We start from the raw sequence: 17,522 nt of genomic DNA, 5'->3' as shown, positions 1-17,522 counted from the left end.
TATCAATTTCTATTGATTAAAGAATCCAAGAACCCTGTTTGATAACAACAGTATAATAGGAGATATTAGAAAAGGGGCCACAATTGTGTGACTAAAATGGTGATTTAAGTATGAGATAATAAAAAAAGAAAAATCAAGACACTACTGGTAAAAATCAGCAAACCTCCAAATTTATCTATGGGTTCAATGCAATCCAATTCAAATCCTAGCAGTCTCACAAACTGACACAATGATTTTAAAATTTGGAAAAGCAAAAGACCAATAATAGCTGAAACAATTTTGAAAAAGAACAAGTTGAAGAATTTATTCTACCTGACTTCAAGTCTTATTATACAAAGCTAATCAAGACAACATACAACTGATGAAAAGGTAGGCAGTTAGATCAATGGAACAGAATAGAGTCCGGAAATGACCCACACATACACAACCAAATGATTTTTGACAAAAGCTCCAAAGCAATTTAATGGGGAGAGACAAAAAACTCTCTTCAACAAATGAAGGCAGAACAACTAGATAGGCATATGAGGGTAGGGATGAAGGAATAAGATCTTTTATTCTAACCTCACACCATGCACAAGGATAAATTTAAGATGAATCACAGACTTAAACATAAAAGCTAAAACATATCTACTAGGGAGGAAAAAAAAAAAATCACAGGATTTTTTCCTTTTTTCAAAAACAGGAACTTTTAGGCAGGCAAAGATTTCCTAGAGGAGATACAAAAGGTACTAAAAGAAAAACACTAATTAATCAGACTTCAAAATTAAAAACTTCTGCTTGTCAAAAAATACCACCAAGAAAATAGATAGCCATGAACTGGGAGAAAATATTTTAAAACGTCTATTTGATAAGGGACTTGTATACTACATAAAGAACTCTTGCAATCCGACTATGTGTATGCTTAGATGCTCAGTCATGTTCAACTCTTTGTGATCCCATGGACTGTAGACCACCAGGCTCCTCTGTTCATGGGGATTCTTCAGGCAAGAACACTGGAGTGGGTTGCCACGCCCTCCTCCAGGGGAATCTTCCAATTGTAAAATAAGGCAAAATATCTGAACAAACGCATCACAAAAGAAGATATATAAATGGCCAATAAACAAGTAAATAAGCGCTCACTTCAGTAGTCACCTGGGAGATGGGAAGTAAAACCATCATGAGATACTATTATACATCCACCAGAATGGCTAAAATGAAAAAAAAAAAAAAATGACCACACTAAATATGGGAATGGATCTGGAGCAAATGGATTCTAATATGTGGCTCATAGGAATGTAAAATGTTACAACCTCTTTGGAAAACAAACACTTATTCTATGACCTAGCAATGCTATTGCAAGAGAAAAGAAAATCTATGTCCAAAAAAGATCTTACTCAGGAATGTAAATACAGCTTTACCCACAAAACAGATAACTGGAAAGAATTCATTTGTCCATCATTTGATAAATGGATAAACAAGTGAAATACTACTCGGTAACAAAAAAAAAAAAAAAAGGAACAATCCACTAATACATGCAACATGGAAATGCCTAAAAAACATATTGAAAGTACTGTATGATTCCATTTATATAAAAGAGTAAAATAAACAAAACTAACCTATGGTGATAAAAATGTGATCACTGGTTTCTTCATGAAGGAGAGGAAGATTGATTGGGAAGGTACAGGAGAGAACCTTCTGAGGTAATAAAAATGTTCTGTCTTGAAATGTATATCAAAATCGCCTAAGCATATTTAAAAATCTGAGCCATTCACTGCATGCAAATTATACTTAAAAAAAACCAGGGGCTTCTCTGGTAGTCCAGTGGTTAAGAATCTGCTTGCCAGCGCAGGGGACACAAGTTCGATCCCTGCTCTGGGAAAAGCCCACATGCCTTGAAGCAACTAAGCCCTTGTGCCACAACTGCTGAGACTGAGAGTCACAACTACTGAAGCCCATGAGCCTGGAGCTTGTGCTCAACCAGAGAAGCCACCTCAACGAGAAGCCTGCACACTGCAACGAAAGCAGTCCCTGCTCACCACAACGAGAGAAAGCCTGCACACAGCAACAAAGACTTAGCACAGTCAAAAGTTTAAAATAATAATAAATAGATCTTTAAAAAAAAATCACCAATCCCTAGCAATCAACTAAATCAATGAGTATGAGAGAGCAGTGAGGTAAGATCATTCAGATTAATTCATACCATTAATCAAAATGGAGTAGAAAAAGGAAGGTCCTACATGAGGGAAGAGATTCAGTATCTCATACACGAGTGAAATATTTATCTAATCATATGTTACAAGTAGATAAAAAAAGACATTTAGAAGGCAAGTAAGAGATGTAAACAGTAGTTAAATAACGCTGGAAAATTTGAATATGGAATGAGAACAGAGGGCAAAGAACAGAAACTTAGGTAAAATGAAGTAGGAAGCCAAGAAGCAAAAAGGAAGAGTAGTTAGTGAAGTGGAAAAACTAGTACAATGTCACAGAATGTCATCAAAAAGATTTAAGAATAGCACACCATCTGTGAAACAAAACCATAAAATCCAGTGCTTTTAAAGATTCAAAGAAATGATCAAGGGTATTCATTACATTAGATCAAAATTATGATAATTTGCTGATAATACAGGAATTTTTTGGTCATGAGACAGCAGGTAGAAACCAATACTTTACCTTTTTGAAAAAAGTGTATTTATCAAAACATTTTTCAAAGGAGAGCAAGTTTTATTGTTCACTATATTGAACAATATAGTGGTATTTTTCAGCTTTTCATTACCCTGAGTCCCTTAAATTCAGTTTCTCCAAGTCTTATATTTTCTTTGGAGACCACTGTTTCTTTTGCACACATACTCAAAAATACTTTCCTAGAACATTAATAATTGAGCACAGACAAAGGATAAACAGATGCACTCTCCCTTAGTATTCAGAATACAAAGAAGCAATTTCATTAATAGATTAGTCTCAAAGAGTTAATTCTGTTTCAGGATTCAGAATGACATAATTCTTTTGGTAAATACTATAATATGATACTTGCTTTACTTATCGGTTCCCCCTGTATGAGAAATATTTCTATTGATACAAGAGTTTGGCTGCTTCACAGTGAAATGAAATCCTATAGCTCTTGTTCTTAAGTGCACTTGAGGGGATCTTTAAATAGCTGTTGTGTGATGAGAAAGCAAGAGGGGAACAGATTCTCAGACTACCAGTTTTTGAAGAGTAGTTTAGTACTCCTTATGCCATCCTGCATGGGTCCACACCCACAGTAATCACCACAGCTGGGGATGAATGATGACTGGTGGAGCTCCAACCACCCCACACACCTTTTTTGTTGCTGAAGAGCAGAGTTACAGGCAGAGTCCTGCTGTGCCAGCGCTCCCTGAAGTGTGGACATGATCCGCCCCTGCCTTAAAGGTTGGACATTTTCTTTACTCAGCTCCCATTCATCTCCCTCCAAGGACATGACTTCACTGTGAAGAGAGAAACAAAAGTAAATCTCATATTAACACTGAATTGTTATAACACTGGATTATCGTAAATGTTTTCAGAAAAGTGATAATTCATGATCTTTGAGTTGAATACAGTGGGCTGGCACATTAGTTGTGTTATTAATATTATACTCCTAACCTTCTGAGCCTATCTGTGACCTGGTTTCCAAGTTCAGGGCTGCAGTATGACCTAATGGAAGAGAGACCATGGCTACAGTTTTGTAAGCAATATTCTAAGAAGAAAGTTTATGACAGAAGAAAAAAGGGAAAAAATATTATAAATTTGGCAAAGTAGACAAAAATCAGATTGATGTCTATCACTGAATGCATCACCTTGTTTAATTTAAAATTAACAAAGTGTTTAGCAGACTAACCCCATGTTTCAACTGATTACTTAAAACTGAAGTTTATATACATAGGTAGCCCAGAGTAAAAGCAGACAAAAATACAGTTTACTGGTCATAAATGGCTTCTCCAATTTTATTAATTCTATCGCGGGAATCCGGAAAAGCTTTTTGGAGGTAATCACCACAAAAGGTATATACTCTGAACTTCAGAACTCTACAATCCTCGAAGAGAAGCTTACTTCTGGCTAAGAGACGCTATTTCTGTGTTTAAAATAGAGACTTGCTGCTGATGCTAAGTCGCATCAGTCGTGTCCAACTCTGTGCGACCCCACAGACGTCAGCCCATCAGGCTCCTCTGTCCCTGGGATTCTTCAGACAAGAATACTAGAGTGGGTTGCCATTTCCTTCTCCAATGCATGAAAGTGAAAAGTGAAAGTGAAGTCACTCAGTTGTGTCCAACTATAGCGACCCCATGGACTGTAGCCTACCAGGCTCCTCCCTCCATGGGATTTTCCAGGCAAGAGGACTGGAGTGGGGTGCCATTGCCTTTTCTGTAAAATAGAGACAGACAGGCAGACACTATTCTTCAAAAATAAAGTTAAAGTTTTGTGTGAACTCAGTCTAGATGAGAGCTGAAAACTCCTTTCAGGAAAACAAACTATAAGTGATTAATAATGTAAGTTGTAACTACTCGTATCTTTTTAACTATTTTGTGTAAATAAAGGGCCATGTCATTTATTTTTTCTATTCTCATGATCTAACAGTAGTAAGCACTGAATAAATATTTATTGAGGTTTCTAGATTTCTTCTCTTAAAATAGCAATTAGAATATCTGTTAAATGTCCAAAATTGAGCTGGGATTGCTTCCTCTTTCCCTCCTCCTCCTCTTGCCTCCTCAAAGACCTGCTTCTTCCCTCATCTCAAATAAATGGCAATTTCATTTATCCAGCTCTCAAGTCAAAATCTTAATGCCAACCTAGACACCCCCCTGACACCCCCCAGTCATCCAGCAAGTCCTGTTGGTTCCACCTCCAGAACATATCCAGAAATGAACCTTCTTCTCAGCATCTCCACTGTTTTCAGCCTGGCTCAAGCCACCATCTTCTCTTGCCTGGACTATTTCAATAACCTCTAAACTGGTCTCTCTGCGTCCATCCTTTTCTGCCTTTAGTCTTTTCGATACTGCAGCCAAAGTGATCCTGTTTAAACCCATGTCAGATCAGGTCTTTCTTTTGCTCAGAACCTTCCAATAACTTTCAACTACAAAGTAAAAGCCAAGTTCTTACAATGCCTGCATCTTCACCTTTTTTTTTACTTCATTTCCTCTTATTCTCTGGTTCATTCTGTTCCAATTACTCAGCCAGTGCCCCTGCCTCCCCCAGCTCTCACCCTCCAGCCTTTGTACTTCCCCCCAGATCAATGCATGACTAAGTCTTGAGTTTCCTTTCAGTCTTGACCCAATGACACATTTTCAGTGAGGCTCTCTGTTCAAAACTATAAAAAATTGCACCAACCCTCCTTCTTCCCAGTTTTGCTGGTTTTGTACCAACCACTATCTACCTTTTAGTTTATTTTTGTTTTCCCTACCCTCATCCCACCCATAACTTAGGCTTCATAAGGATAGGGATTTTTGTGTTTTTGTTACACCTAGTACTTTGTAGGGGGTTAATAAATATATCTCACATGACATCGTTATATTTAAAATGGATAACCAACAAGGTCCTATCCTATTGCTCAGGGAACTCTGCTCAATGTTAGGTGGCACTCTGGATAGGAGGGGAGTTTAGGGGAGAATGGATACATGTATGGCTGAGTCCTTTTGCTGTCCACCTAAAACTATCACAACAGTGCTAATCGGCTATACTCCAATATAAAATAAAAAGTATATCTATCTTTTGCATGAATTAAAGAGCTCGTGAAATGACACTTATCTAAGTACTGTGTGGTGGTAGTGCTCAGTGGTGTCTGATTCTCTGTGACCTTATGGAGTGTAGCCTCTGTCCATGGAATTTTCCAGGCAAGAATACTGGAGCTGCCATTTGTTGCTTCAGAGGATCTTCCCAACACAGGGATCGAACTCTAGTCTCTCTAGTGTCTCTTGTATTGGCATGCAGATTCTTTATCACTGTGCCACCTGGGAAGCCCCTAAGTACCGTGTACCCCGTAATGAAAACGAACATAGAATCTCAATCCAGAAGAGCTTCTATATGGATAAATAAGAACAGCAAGCATGCGGAGAAGGGCTTTTTAGATTTCTAACTAAGCTACTAACTTAAAGACAACACCTATCATGTGCTAAGCACTTATTTGGAGGCAGTTACTTTACAAATACTCTGAATTCTCCCAGAACTCGGAATGGTAAGTAGCGTTAATAGCGTTTAAATCTTCCATTTAAAGACGTATCCAAAGTCACCGAGTTAGCGAATGGCTGGGCTGAGATACAAACACAGACCACAGATTCCAAGCCCTTTGGACCCCCGGGGTCCCACAGCCTCCTTGGCTTTGCACCTGAATGCAGCAGGATTCTCACGCGCCCTCAGCCCACCGAGGTCGGTGCTAACCCTGTGCCTTCACCTCCACTCCTCGTGTCCAATTCCAGCAGGGAGGACGATTCGGTCGGGCCTGCTCTTCTCCTGGACTGCTCTGAGCGGAGCCTCTTCACCGCCAGGCGCCCTAGGAGCTCGCAGGCCCAACTCCCGGCCTACCTCAGAGCACCCCTTTCCCTCTGCATCGCCGCCATCCTGCATTCCCGGCTCAGGGCCTCGTTCTCCCGCGGGCCTTTCTTCAGGGCCTCAGACCGCCTGGGCCTCCTTCTGCAACCTGCCCTTCGAGGTACTGAAGCGACCGGAGGGTGCTCCCCGAAAAAGCACGCACCCGATTTTCTCACGAACCAGCCACCTCAAGCTCTCACGCCCAGCCGCCAAGTTTCAAATTTAACGGTCCCGCGCGGACAACGTGCTACGCCCCTCCGCTCCTCCGCGCTCGCGCCCAAGGAATGCTGGGACTTGTAGTTTATCCCGGGTTTAGTTAACGCTGTCGCGGTGCATAGTGGGAGTGGTAGTTTCCGAGGACTGTGGCTGTCCAGGTGCCGCAGGCTTAGCGGGTGTAAATTCAGCAGGTGTAAATTCTCTACAGGTGCTTTCTGCGTCCAGGCTCTAGAGCTAATCTTTGAACCAAGCGAGGAACATTTTAAGCACCAGAATTCTCTGATATAATGAGCATAGTGAGATATCTCTGAGTGCTTGCGCTTGACCTGATTTTTGGACTGGCTGGCCAGGCTATGACCACCCTCTGCTGTCTGCCCCAAGTGTCCAGAGTTCTTAAGCGGCTCTGACCCAGCTGTGTCCTGCACCGCACTTGAATGGAAGAAAGCTAGAATCTAATTCTGTCGAAATCGTACCAAATGTGCAACCTTAGGCAAGTGACATATTCTCTCTGACCTTCAGTTTTAACTCATCTGTAAAGTGATAATGACACCACCTTGCTTCTCTGCTGCAGTCCCAGGCAGAAAATATATGCTACAGCGGAGCCATGCTACAACTCCGGAGGTTTTGCCTCTTTTCCCCTTCAGCAGACCAACCTCTACCAACACTCTTTAGTCCCAGTTCTGATTTCTTGAGGAAGAAACCATGGTAAGCTCAGATGTGGCTGGGGAGCAGGGATTTTGAACAAGCCTAGCTGCACAGCAGTCCTGAAAGATTCCCTGGAGCCTTTAATAGCTAATTCACACTCATGAATCTCTGAGAGAGGGAGTATATTCTGTCTTCTAATGCTCTCTAACAAACTTCCATAAACTTAGCAGCTTAAAACATCACAAATTTATTACCTTACAATTTGGTAAGTCAGAAATTTGACTCAAGTCTCACACTAAACAAGTGTTGGCAGGACTGTGTTTCTGGAGGCCCTTCAGGAGAATTTGTTTCCTGTTTTTTAGTTTTTAGAGACATTCACCAGTATTCCCTAGCTTGTGGCCCCTTTCCTCCACCTTCAAAGCCAGCAGCATCACTCTCCCTGACCCAGTATCTGTCACCACATCTCTTTCTCTGATCATAGTCAGGAAAATCTCTCTGCTTTGAAGGACTCATGTATTTATATCAGACCCATTCATACTATCCAGGATGACCTTTCTGTGTCAAGGTCCTAAACTTTAATCACATCTGCCAAGTTTCTTTTGCCACATAAGGTGACATATTCACAGGTTCCATGGATTAGGACATGCTCATCTTTGGGGACCGTTATTCTGCCTACCACAGGGGATGCTAAAATATGTTGGCATCTCTAGACTTATTTGACCAAAAAGAAACTTTTCCACACATCTTTCAGAACAGAGTTTGGCTGTTTGTATTTTAACAGTAGGTCCCAGGGGGAGAAAATTCATAGCAGAATAAATCTTAATGATGGAATTTCAGGTTCAGTGGCAAGTGGTAGGAGTTGGGGACTAGCAAGCCTCTCACTTTCACACATTTATGTGCAAAGTCATACCTATCTGCATCAGTGGCAGTTTAGTTTAGTTTAGTTATCAGAAAATCTACAATCTCTTGCTTGGGCATGGGGGGATGTGTGTGTTCTTGATTGTCAAAGACTGATATTCCCCAACTTTGCCTTCTTCAGTTATACAAAATCCTACCTTAGCAGGCTAAACACTGCAAAGATGAAAACCTCTGGGTCTCCAGGGAACCCTGGACAAACTGCTTGTTTACTGTGCAACCACAGGAGGAAAGAGGGACTTTCTGAGGATGGGAGGAAGGTCAAGAGAGACTGAATGGGGGTGTGTGTGTTCAGGACCCGAAGGAAACCACATCTGGCAAAGCAGCATCACCATGCTGCCCTTTACCCCAGCAACAGATCAGCCAATCAGAGCAGTGGTTGCATCTTGTATTTACCAGTGATGAGTTGTCCTGAGGTAGAAGAACCAATGAGGAGGACGCATAATAATCCAAACCATCTTTGTGTTGTCAGGAGGAAGGGTGAGAAGATGCATTAACCCAAGGGCTGGCAGCTACTGACTGCTGCCTAGTTGCATCTCACAGTAGCTGTTGTGACAAGGTATTGGGGAACTCTCCTAGGAGCTGGATTTCTCTCCAATTCCATGAAAATTTCTTTCTGGACTCTACTTCTGCTTTTCGGAAGAACTACCCTACTTTTCATGGATCTTCTCAAATCACTGGAAATTGCCTGACCCTGAATTTCCACATTGATATATGCAAAAAATGCATATAGTGAACAAGAAGATACCAGTTATCAACTTTTCTGCATCTGGCAGAAAAGAGCTAAAAGGTCAGAATGCATCACAAGCTAAGAACAGAAGCATTCATATGGCAGGGCCATTAAGATACCAGGTAAGATACAAGCTATGTCATCAATAAGAAGTGCAAAAGCAGGCTGTTTTGATCTGGAATTAGCCCGACCAGAGTTTTACCCTACAGGAAGGTCTTGGAGAATTTAGAGAGTTGCCAAATATTCATCATTGTACTCAATTTATACAGGAAGTGATCCAACCTCAAGGAAGTAAGTGGCAATGAAGATGACAGGAAGAATGGAACAGGATCTGAATACTGCCAGCCTCTTACTTCTAGATTAGTGCTCTGGGTGCCACAAATCTCAGTTCTAAATTAAGGGATTCAACCTTAATTTATGTTGAATTCTTTCAACCCAAGTTTATGTTTAATTAACTTCAGCTTCTGGGTGCCAAATTCTTGGGGAGGAAACTCGTATCATGAAGAGTGGGAACCTCCACTTATTCCAACATGTTGGATATTAAAAAAAAAAAAAAAAGGATGGGGTGCCTGGCAGGCAGTTATGTTTGTTTTTGAGGAAGAAGAATGGTGGAACCATAGGCTTGAGGAGAACTGGAATGGGGAGGGCCACTTGATATCTGTCTTGGGCAGTGACCCTTCTTGATCTGGCCCCAAGGACCCCAGCTTTGTAGAGAGAGGACTGATAGGCAGAGGCTGTAGAAACTGATACTGTGTGATGCTGGCCTCCAGCAGCACTGTCTTCAGGCCCATGTGCCAAGGGCACAGCCCAGCTCCAACATCTCAATTTCTGGCCATTCTGAGAGCACTGGGAGGCCATTCCCGGACCCCGTGCTGGAGCCACATCAGCACCCTGCTGCAGGCTCCAGCAGAGGGGAAATATCCTCCAGTGGTCTCAGAGGTAGAGGCCTTCAGCCAAGGAGCTAGAGCAAGAGGGGACAAGCATGGCCAATACTGGGTGGTGCCAGCAGGGAATAGACTGGTTGGTGAGCGCCAGAGCCCTGGAAAACACTCAGATGAGCTGGGGGAGGCTTTGAAAGTGAGGTTGATTCAGGCCCCCATATATAATTGTCCAAATGATGCTATGCCCAAGAATGGCTGGCCCGAGGCACAGAAGGAGAAGCTTTTTCCTGCTTCATTCACTCAGAGTAGGCACTTTAAAAAGGAATACGCCCAGAGGGACCTCCTTTCTCTAATTCACACAAAGCACTGTATGTGTTAATCCATGACCTTGGGTCTGGAGATCCTATAAAAGAGCCAGTGGAATTTTCATTATTCATGTTCAGGTGGCTCCATAGCATTGAGACCTGAAGAATGAATTTCATACTGGTCCATCCTTATTCAAGGAGGTAGTGATGCCATGCTAGGTGGACAACAACTGGGATGGCTCTTGGCAGACCCAACCAGTGTGGGAAAACTGACAGGAGGATGGAGTATGTAGGGCATGGGTACCCCACCTCCCATTACTTATCCACTTGGAAGGCTTCCTCACTCCCTTTCTCAGTTGTTGCTTCCTGGGGCATGGTGCAGACTAGAAAGTTTGCTTCTGACATTCTGAGGGGCCCAGCTGTAGGAGACATTCTGTGGATCTGGGTTATGCGATACTTTTTCAAGAAATAACCAGAGGTCAGAGGCCCCCAGGCTGGGACAGGATGAGATGATTGGAAACAACTTAGTTTGGCTGAATGTGGGAGCCAAGCATGGAAATGTTTGGATTGCACAGTAAAAGTTGGCTATGGCTAGATGGGAGATGATTCAGAGAATTAAGTGATGTCACAAGTTATTTGACCTCTGCTCCCACCTCCTCTTGCTTCTCTAAAGGCTGTCCTTTTCTGATCATTGCTTGGAAGTGTGGGTCCTCACAGGACTGGTCAACATTCTTCCTTTCTTAAGTCTATTCTGAGACTGAGAACCAGTGGAAAAACTGAACTTGGACCACTTCTAGAGCAACGTTAGAGAAATTCTTCACATTTCAGGGTCCCAGGCTCACTCCTGGGCTTGAACACACTAGTGATGAGAACCCTAAGCTCTTGAGCCGGATCAGAACCATACAAACTTCCTTTCTCCAGGGAGGTCTTCAGGACATGTTGCCTCTGGGAAGTTTCCATGTCTTTCTTTCAACACAGGTTCCCAAACTGAAGGAGGGAGAAAGAATCCAGAAATAGGCAGAATTAGAAAAGCATCATCTCCTAACAGCTAAAGACAAAAGTAGATCAATCTGATCTTGTCTCTGATTTTCCATCCAGACCCTTTGTAAGGAGTTAGAGAAGGCAGTGGGCATTCCAAGAAAAGTGACAGGGACATCTGCCAGCTGTGGTCCTTGTGACTTCACCAGGGGAGCTGTGGTATTTGACAGGCTGGCTTCTACCAACTGAGAGCCTTGTGTCTGGGACAGACAGACCCTGGATGTGTATTACTTATGGCGGCTGTCATGGGGAAGATGCCACCTCACAGACAGGTGTGAAAGAGGCTCAGCCCTCCCATCTGTGGGAGACAGTTTCTTCCTCAACTACAAACAAAGAAATTGGACCAGCTGGCTCCTCTGAGCAGTCAAAAGCTCTGCGTTCTGCAGTGTGTCCCTCACTGGGGTATAAAAGCCATGCGGTGCAGGTTCCCTGGTGGTCCAGTGACTGAGAATCTGCCTTCCAATGCAGGGGACATGAGTTCGATCCCTGGTAGGGGAATTAAGATCCCACCTACTGTGGGGCAACTAAGCGCAGGCACCACCACTACTGAGCCCATGTGCCTTAACTCAAGAGAAGCCCACTTGCCACAGTGAAAGATCCTGAATGCTGAAAGTAAAACCCAATGCAGCAAAAAATAATAATAAAATAAATATTTTTTAAAAGAGAACCATGATGTAAGGTGTCACAGTTCTGGCTCTTCCTTGAATTCCCAGACTGATGGACGTGCACATGGCTCAGATGGTAAAGAACCTGCCTGCAATGTAGGAGACCCAGCTTTGATCTCTGGGTTGAGAAGATCCTCTGGAGAAGGGAATGGGTACCCACTCCTGTATTCTTGCCTGGAGAATTCCATAGTCAGAAGAGCCTGGTGGGCTGCAGTCCGTGGGGTGGCAAAGAGTTGGATACAACTGAGCGACTAAGCGTGAGCCCGAGGACATGACCTTGGTAGACCAAGCACTCCAGGGTGTCCTTAACTCATGCAACAAAGACTGAATATGCATTTCATGTCAGGTGCCATACCTGACAGGTGTGGACACATTTTCATATAAATATGAAAAATTGCATAAGTCCTGTGCTTTAAAAAAAAAAATTCTATAATATGGTAGCTTATGAGCTAAAACCCAGCATGTGCCTGTAGTTAGGGGAACTCAAAAGAGAATGCAGTTTCCCCTCCTGGGAGCTGAGGGAAGGGGAGGTAAGAAGAGGGGTCCTAGGAAATGAGTAAAAGATAGGGGAAGGGGAGGAAGTGACTTCAAGGCAGAAGGAACCGCATACTTAACATTTCATCCTAGGCAACAGAGAGTGCGCCGGGTGTTACAAAGGTAGGAGCTTAGAGGAGGTGTGGAGACCTGGCTAACGGCAAGGTTGGAGGGCAAACCCAGCCCTCTCAGCTCCCGTTTAGGGCAGGCATCCAGCTGTAGTTTAGAAGCTGGAACTCTTCCATGGAGCTCTCGGGTTTCCCAGCTATGGAACCACGTATTCCAGCCGGCTCTGGGAAGGGCCTGAAGATCCCTCTCCTCCATCCCAGGTGAGAAGGGGGCAGCGCAGGGCACAGAATGGGCACCTCGCCTACCTGGATGCATTCCCTTCTTCACCTCGGACACAGCTCTCGGATGCCAAACTGCTGTCATTTATTTGCTTTATCCTGACTAGGTTGCCAAGGCTGCCAGGACCAGGGGGGACTGCCCCAGCTGGTCTGACTGGTTGGGCTGCAGTTGTAGCTCTGTCTCTCCAAGAGGGCTCCTATGTCTGCCCTGCTCCCCTCCGCCAGCTCCACCCTCCACCCCAGGGCCAGTGCTCGGCAGCCAGCACCCTCCCCCAACTGGGGCTGTGGTGGAGAGTTGTGATGTTTTAACTTCTGCCCCTCCTTGCCTCCTGGATTCATCTGTAGACTGAGGCAGCCTGCTGTTGGACAAACTGTCCATACTTCAGGAAACATTCCACTCCGGGGGCTTGTACCACGGGGTAGTTCTGGTTCCCAGAGGGCATCTGGAGGGTGAGGGTAACTGCAATCACCTAGGAGACCGAGCTCTGTGTGTGCATTTAAAAGGGATGGGGCAGGGGTACTCTTTTGCCCCTTTCTGATGCCTATGTCAGAAGCTTTCTCTATCTCCTTTATACTTTAATAAAACTTTATTACACAAAAGCTCTGAGCGATCCAGCCTCGTCTCTGGCCCCGGATTGAATTCATCTCCTCCGGAGGCCAAGAATCCCGCGTCTCATCATTCAGCAACAACCTTTCATCTTGGGGGCTCGTCCAGGATCCTTCAGGACAAGGTAAGGATGCTTGGAGCTCTAGTTCTTTGTTCTCCTAGCGAACACATTTTCTGCTGTACTTTACTAACTCTACGGTGTGCTTGTGTGAATGAATGAAACGCCCTGCGCGAAGCAAGTGAGGAGCCCTGCTCTGTGGTTCCGCGGCGACCTCATAAGGCTTATGGCAGAAACCTGTCGGGGGTTTATACCGACCTGCCAATGCCAAGAGGCAACCAATGTCTCCTTTGGGAACCGACCAGAAACGGGCAAAGCGTGTGGACCGAACCCTCCTTTCTCGGTCAAACTTTTCGGAATCTTTGACCATTTCATAACTCCTTGGGAATTAGAAGTACTAACCTTATCTATCGGATGGATCATAGGTTTTCAAGGGGCTTGTAATCTATGTTGATACTGTACTGTAGCCTAGGTCTCAAACTTGGCTACTACAAAGCCACAGTCATCAAGACAGTATGGTACTGGCACAAAGACAGAAATATAGATCAATGGAACAAAATAGAAAGCCCAGAGATAAATCCATGAACCTATGGACACCTTATCTTTGACAAAGGAGGCAAGGATATACAATGGAAAAAAGACAACCTCTTTAGCAAGTGGTGCTGGGAAAACTGGTCAACCACTTGTAAAAGAATGAAACTAGAACACTTTCTAACACCATACACAAAAATAAACTCAAAATGGATTAAAGATCTAAATGTAAGACCAGAAACTATAAAACTCCTAGAGGAGAACATAGGCAAAACACTCTCCGACGTAAATCACAGCAAGATCCTCTAATACCCACCTCCCAGAATATTGGAAATAAAAGCAAAACTAAACAAATGGGACGTAATGAAACTTAAAAGCTTTTGCACTACAAAGGAAACTATAAGTAAGGTGAAAAGACAGCCCTCAGATTGGGAGAAAATAATAGCAAATGAAGAAACAGACAAAGGATTAATCTCAAAAATATACAAGCAACTCCTGAAGCTCAATTCCAGAAAAATAAATGACCCAATCAAAAAATGGGCCAAAGAACTAAACAGACATTTCTCCAAAGAAGACATACAGATGGCTAACAAACACATGAAAAGATGCTCAACATCACTCATTATCAGAGAAATGCAAATCAAAACCACAATGAGGTACCATTACACGCCAGTCAGGATGGCTGCTATCCAAAAGTCTACAAGCAATAAATGCTGGAGAGGGTGTGGAGAAAAGGGAACCCTCTTACACTGTTGGTGGGAATGCAAACTAGTACAGCCACTATGGAAAACAGTGTGGAGATTTCTTAAAAAACTGGAAATAGAACTGCCATATGACCCAGCAATACCACTTCTGGGCATACACACTGAGGAAACCAGATCTGAAAGAGACACGTGCACCCCAATGTTCATCGCAGCACTGTTTATAATAGCTAGGACGCGGAAGCAACCTAGATGCCCATCAGCAGATGAATGGATAAGGAAGCTGTGGTACATATACACCATGGAATATTACTCAACCATTAAAAAGAATTCATTTGAATCAGTTCTAATGAGATGGATGAAACTGGAGTCCATTATACAGAGTGAAGTAAGGCAGAGAGATAAAGAACATTACAGCATACTAACACATATATATGGAATTTAGAAAGATGGTAATGATAACCCTATATGCAAAACAGAAAAAGAGACACAGAAGTACAGAACAGACTTTTGAACTCTGTGGGAGAAGGTGAGGGTGGGATGTTTTGAAAGAACAGCATGTATATTATCTATGGTGAAACAGATCACGAGCCCAGGTGGGATGCAAGAGACAAGTGCTCGGGCCTGGTGCACTGGGAAGACCCAGAGGAATCGGGTGGAGAGGGAGGTGGGAGGGGGGATCGGGATGGGGAATACGTGTAACTCTATGGCTGATTCATGTCAATGTATGACAAAACCCACTGAAATGTTGTGAAGTAATTAGCCTCCAACTAATAATAAATAAATAAATAAATAAAACTTATAAAAAAATAAAATAAAATAAAGGGGATGGGGCGAGGATGTCCTGCAAAGCAGGGGACAACCCAACAGAACAATGAACAAGAACATTGTCCCTTCAAATGGCAGTAACTTCCCTAGTTGGGAAACGTTGCATCAGAGCCCACTTTACTCACAGGGTGCAGTTTGTGTGATCTCTGCAGCAGTGTTCCTCCTCACACTTCATTGCACACAAATCACCTGGGGATCTTGTTAAAATGCAGATCTTGACTCAGTAGGGTCTGGGGAGGGGCCTGAGCATCTGCATTTCTAATGAGCTCCCAGGTGTTCATGCTGCTGGTTCAAGACCACACACACTTTTCAAAGCAAGGCTTTACAGCACAAAATGTGCATGTCTTTTCTTTCAGGGAAGGGCATTTTACCTGCCATATTTGTTGAACTAAGATTGCCAAATATTTGCCTAGGTTGGTGGTTTTCCATGGGTAGTGATTTTGCCTCCTCCTTCAGGGGACATTTTTGACTTTGACTGTCACAACTAGGGGAGTTGGGGGTGCGGGGGAGGGGGACTTGGGTGCTACTGACATCTATAGCAGGTGAAGGCCAGGTATACTGCTGAACATCCACCAATGGATAGGACAGCCCTTTACAACAAAAAATGACCCAGCCCCAAATGTCAGTATTGCCAAGGCTGAGAAACCCTGGCTTGCATAAAATTTTTAAACAATAGGAACTATATTTGTGGGGAATCTGACTTCATTGCAACTTCATTGCATTAGTGACTCCAGCCACGATGCTGTGAACACATGTCATCCACTGAGACTGGGGCTCCTCTAAGCATGATCACATCCAACCAGTTAGACATCAGAAGCCCTGGGTTGCGGTCGTGATGAGTAAACTTGGTAGTAAGTGTTACACTTCATCGGCCTTGGAGAGCAAATAAAAAGAAAGCAACCACAACTGTGGAGGGTAGTGGGTGGCAGGTAGGGGGACAGGATGAAGGAGGAGCACATAGGTAGAGGTAGCTGGAGTCCATATTTTGGTTCTAGCACTGAATGTTCATGACAGTTTCTTATATTATTTTGAAATAAACAGTTAAACATAAATAAGCACAAAGATGGACCATGAATGGATCAGTGAAGAAAGGGGGCTATAGACCAAGGATTATGATTAATCCAGTGTACCTGGGGTTACAAAAAAAGGTGATTTACACAGGGCAAGTGACTAATAATAAAGTGATACCAATGTATTGATGGCAAAATTATCTGCGAGGGGGAGAGAACGTGACTGCTTACGCAAATGACAAAAGTAGGCACCCTGGGAAGATGCCACTTGCCTTGGGTCTGACTCTTTCCTCGCATGTGTAGAGTGGAGGGGAATCTGGAAGGTGAGGAAGACAGGCTTTTTTATCTTCTGCTCAGTTTTAGCCTTGCCAGGACTGTCCCATGAAGTGTCGCAATGGAAGGTCAATGGCTCCAACCTGTGTCCTGACAGCCTGCTGCCCAGAGATGCCTCCCATCAAGTTCCCTGGTCTGCCTTCTGGGAGCAAGCTATCAGCCCTTGCCCGCTCTGAGATCCACAGCCTGTCTGTTCCACAGCCTGACTCATCGTGTTCAGCTATTCTGCTAGACAGACACAAGCAGTTGATGGTGTTTTCTCTGGCAACTTTCCGTTCAACCACAATTCCCCAATGTCTTTATGTCCCCTATGTTCCAGTTACCCAGGCTCCTAGCCTCCTGTTCTTGCAGAATCTCAATTAGCCCCAGAATACACAGTTCACCTTGCTTCAGACTTTCTTTCCTATCCACGTCAACACAGACCTCTCCTATGGCCCCTCCCTCCAGACACCTGTCTCTGAGACCATCTAATTATAAACACCAGAGAATTTTCCTCAGTGACGTTGATGCACTTTTTATTGTAACTTCCTCATGTGGTGGATGTGCATTTTAACAGGGGATATCTGAATAGCTGGCTTCCCATGTGACGCTAATGATAAAGAACCCACCTGCCAATGCAGGAGACATAAGAGACACAGGTTCAATCCCTGGGTTGAGAA

General features: G+C 43.6%; 1 protein-coding gene across 1 annotated transcript in view; it reads right to left on the bottom strand.

Moving 5' to 3' along the window:
- Positions 1–6,758, bottom strand: part of BUB1B (BUB1 mitotic checkpoint serine/threonine kinase B) — a 51,512-nt gene extending 44,754 nt beyond the window's left edge. Inside the window, exons 1-2 of the mRNA XM_065940674.1 lie at positions 6,514–6,758; positions 3,297–3,443 (exon numbers count right to left, since the gene is read on the bottom strand). Of these exons, the coding sequence (XP_065796746.1) occupies positions 3,297–3,443; positions 6,514–6,548 (182 nt within the window). The 5' untranslated portion in view covers positions 6,549–6,758. The remainder of the gene's footprint in view (positions 1–3,296; positions 3,444–6,513) is intronic.
- Between the last annotated feature and the right edge of the window lie 10,764 nt (positions 6,759–17,522).

The sequence above is a fragment of the Muntiacus reevesi genome, chromosome 7, assembly GCF_963930625.1.
Source record: "Muntiacus reevesi chromosome 7, mMunRee1.1, whole genome shotgun sequence".
In the NCBI taxonomy this organism is placed as follows: domain Eukaryota; kingdom Metazoa; phylum Chordata; class Mammalia; order Artiodactyla; family Cervidae; genus Muntiacus; species Muntiacus reevesi.
This window is presented reverse-complemented; position numbering and strand designations above follow the sequence as displayed.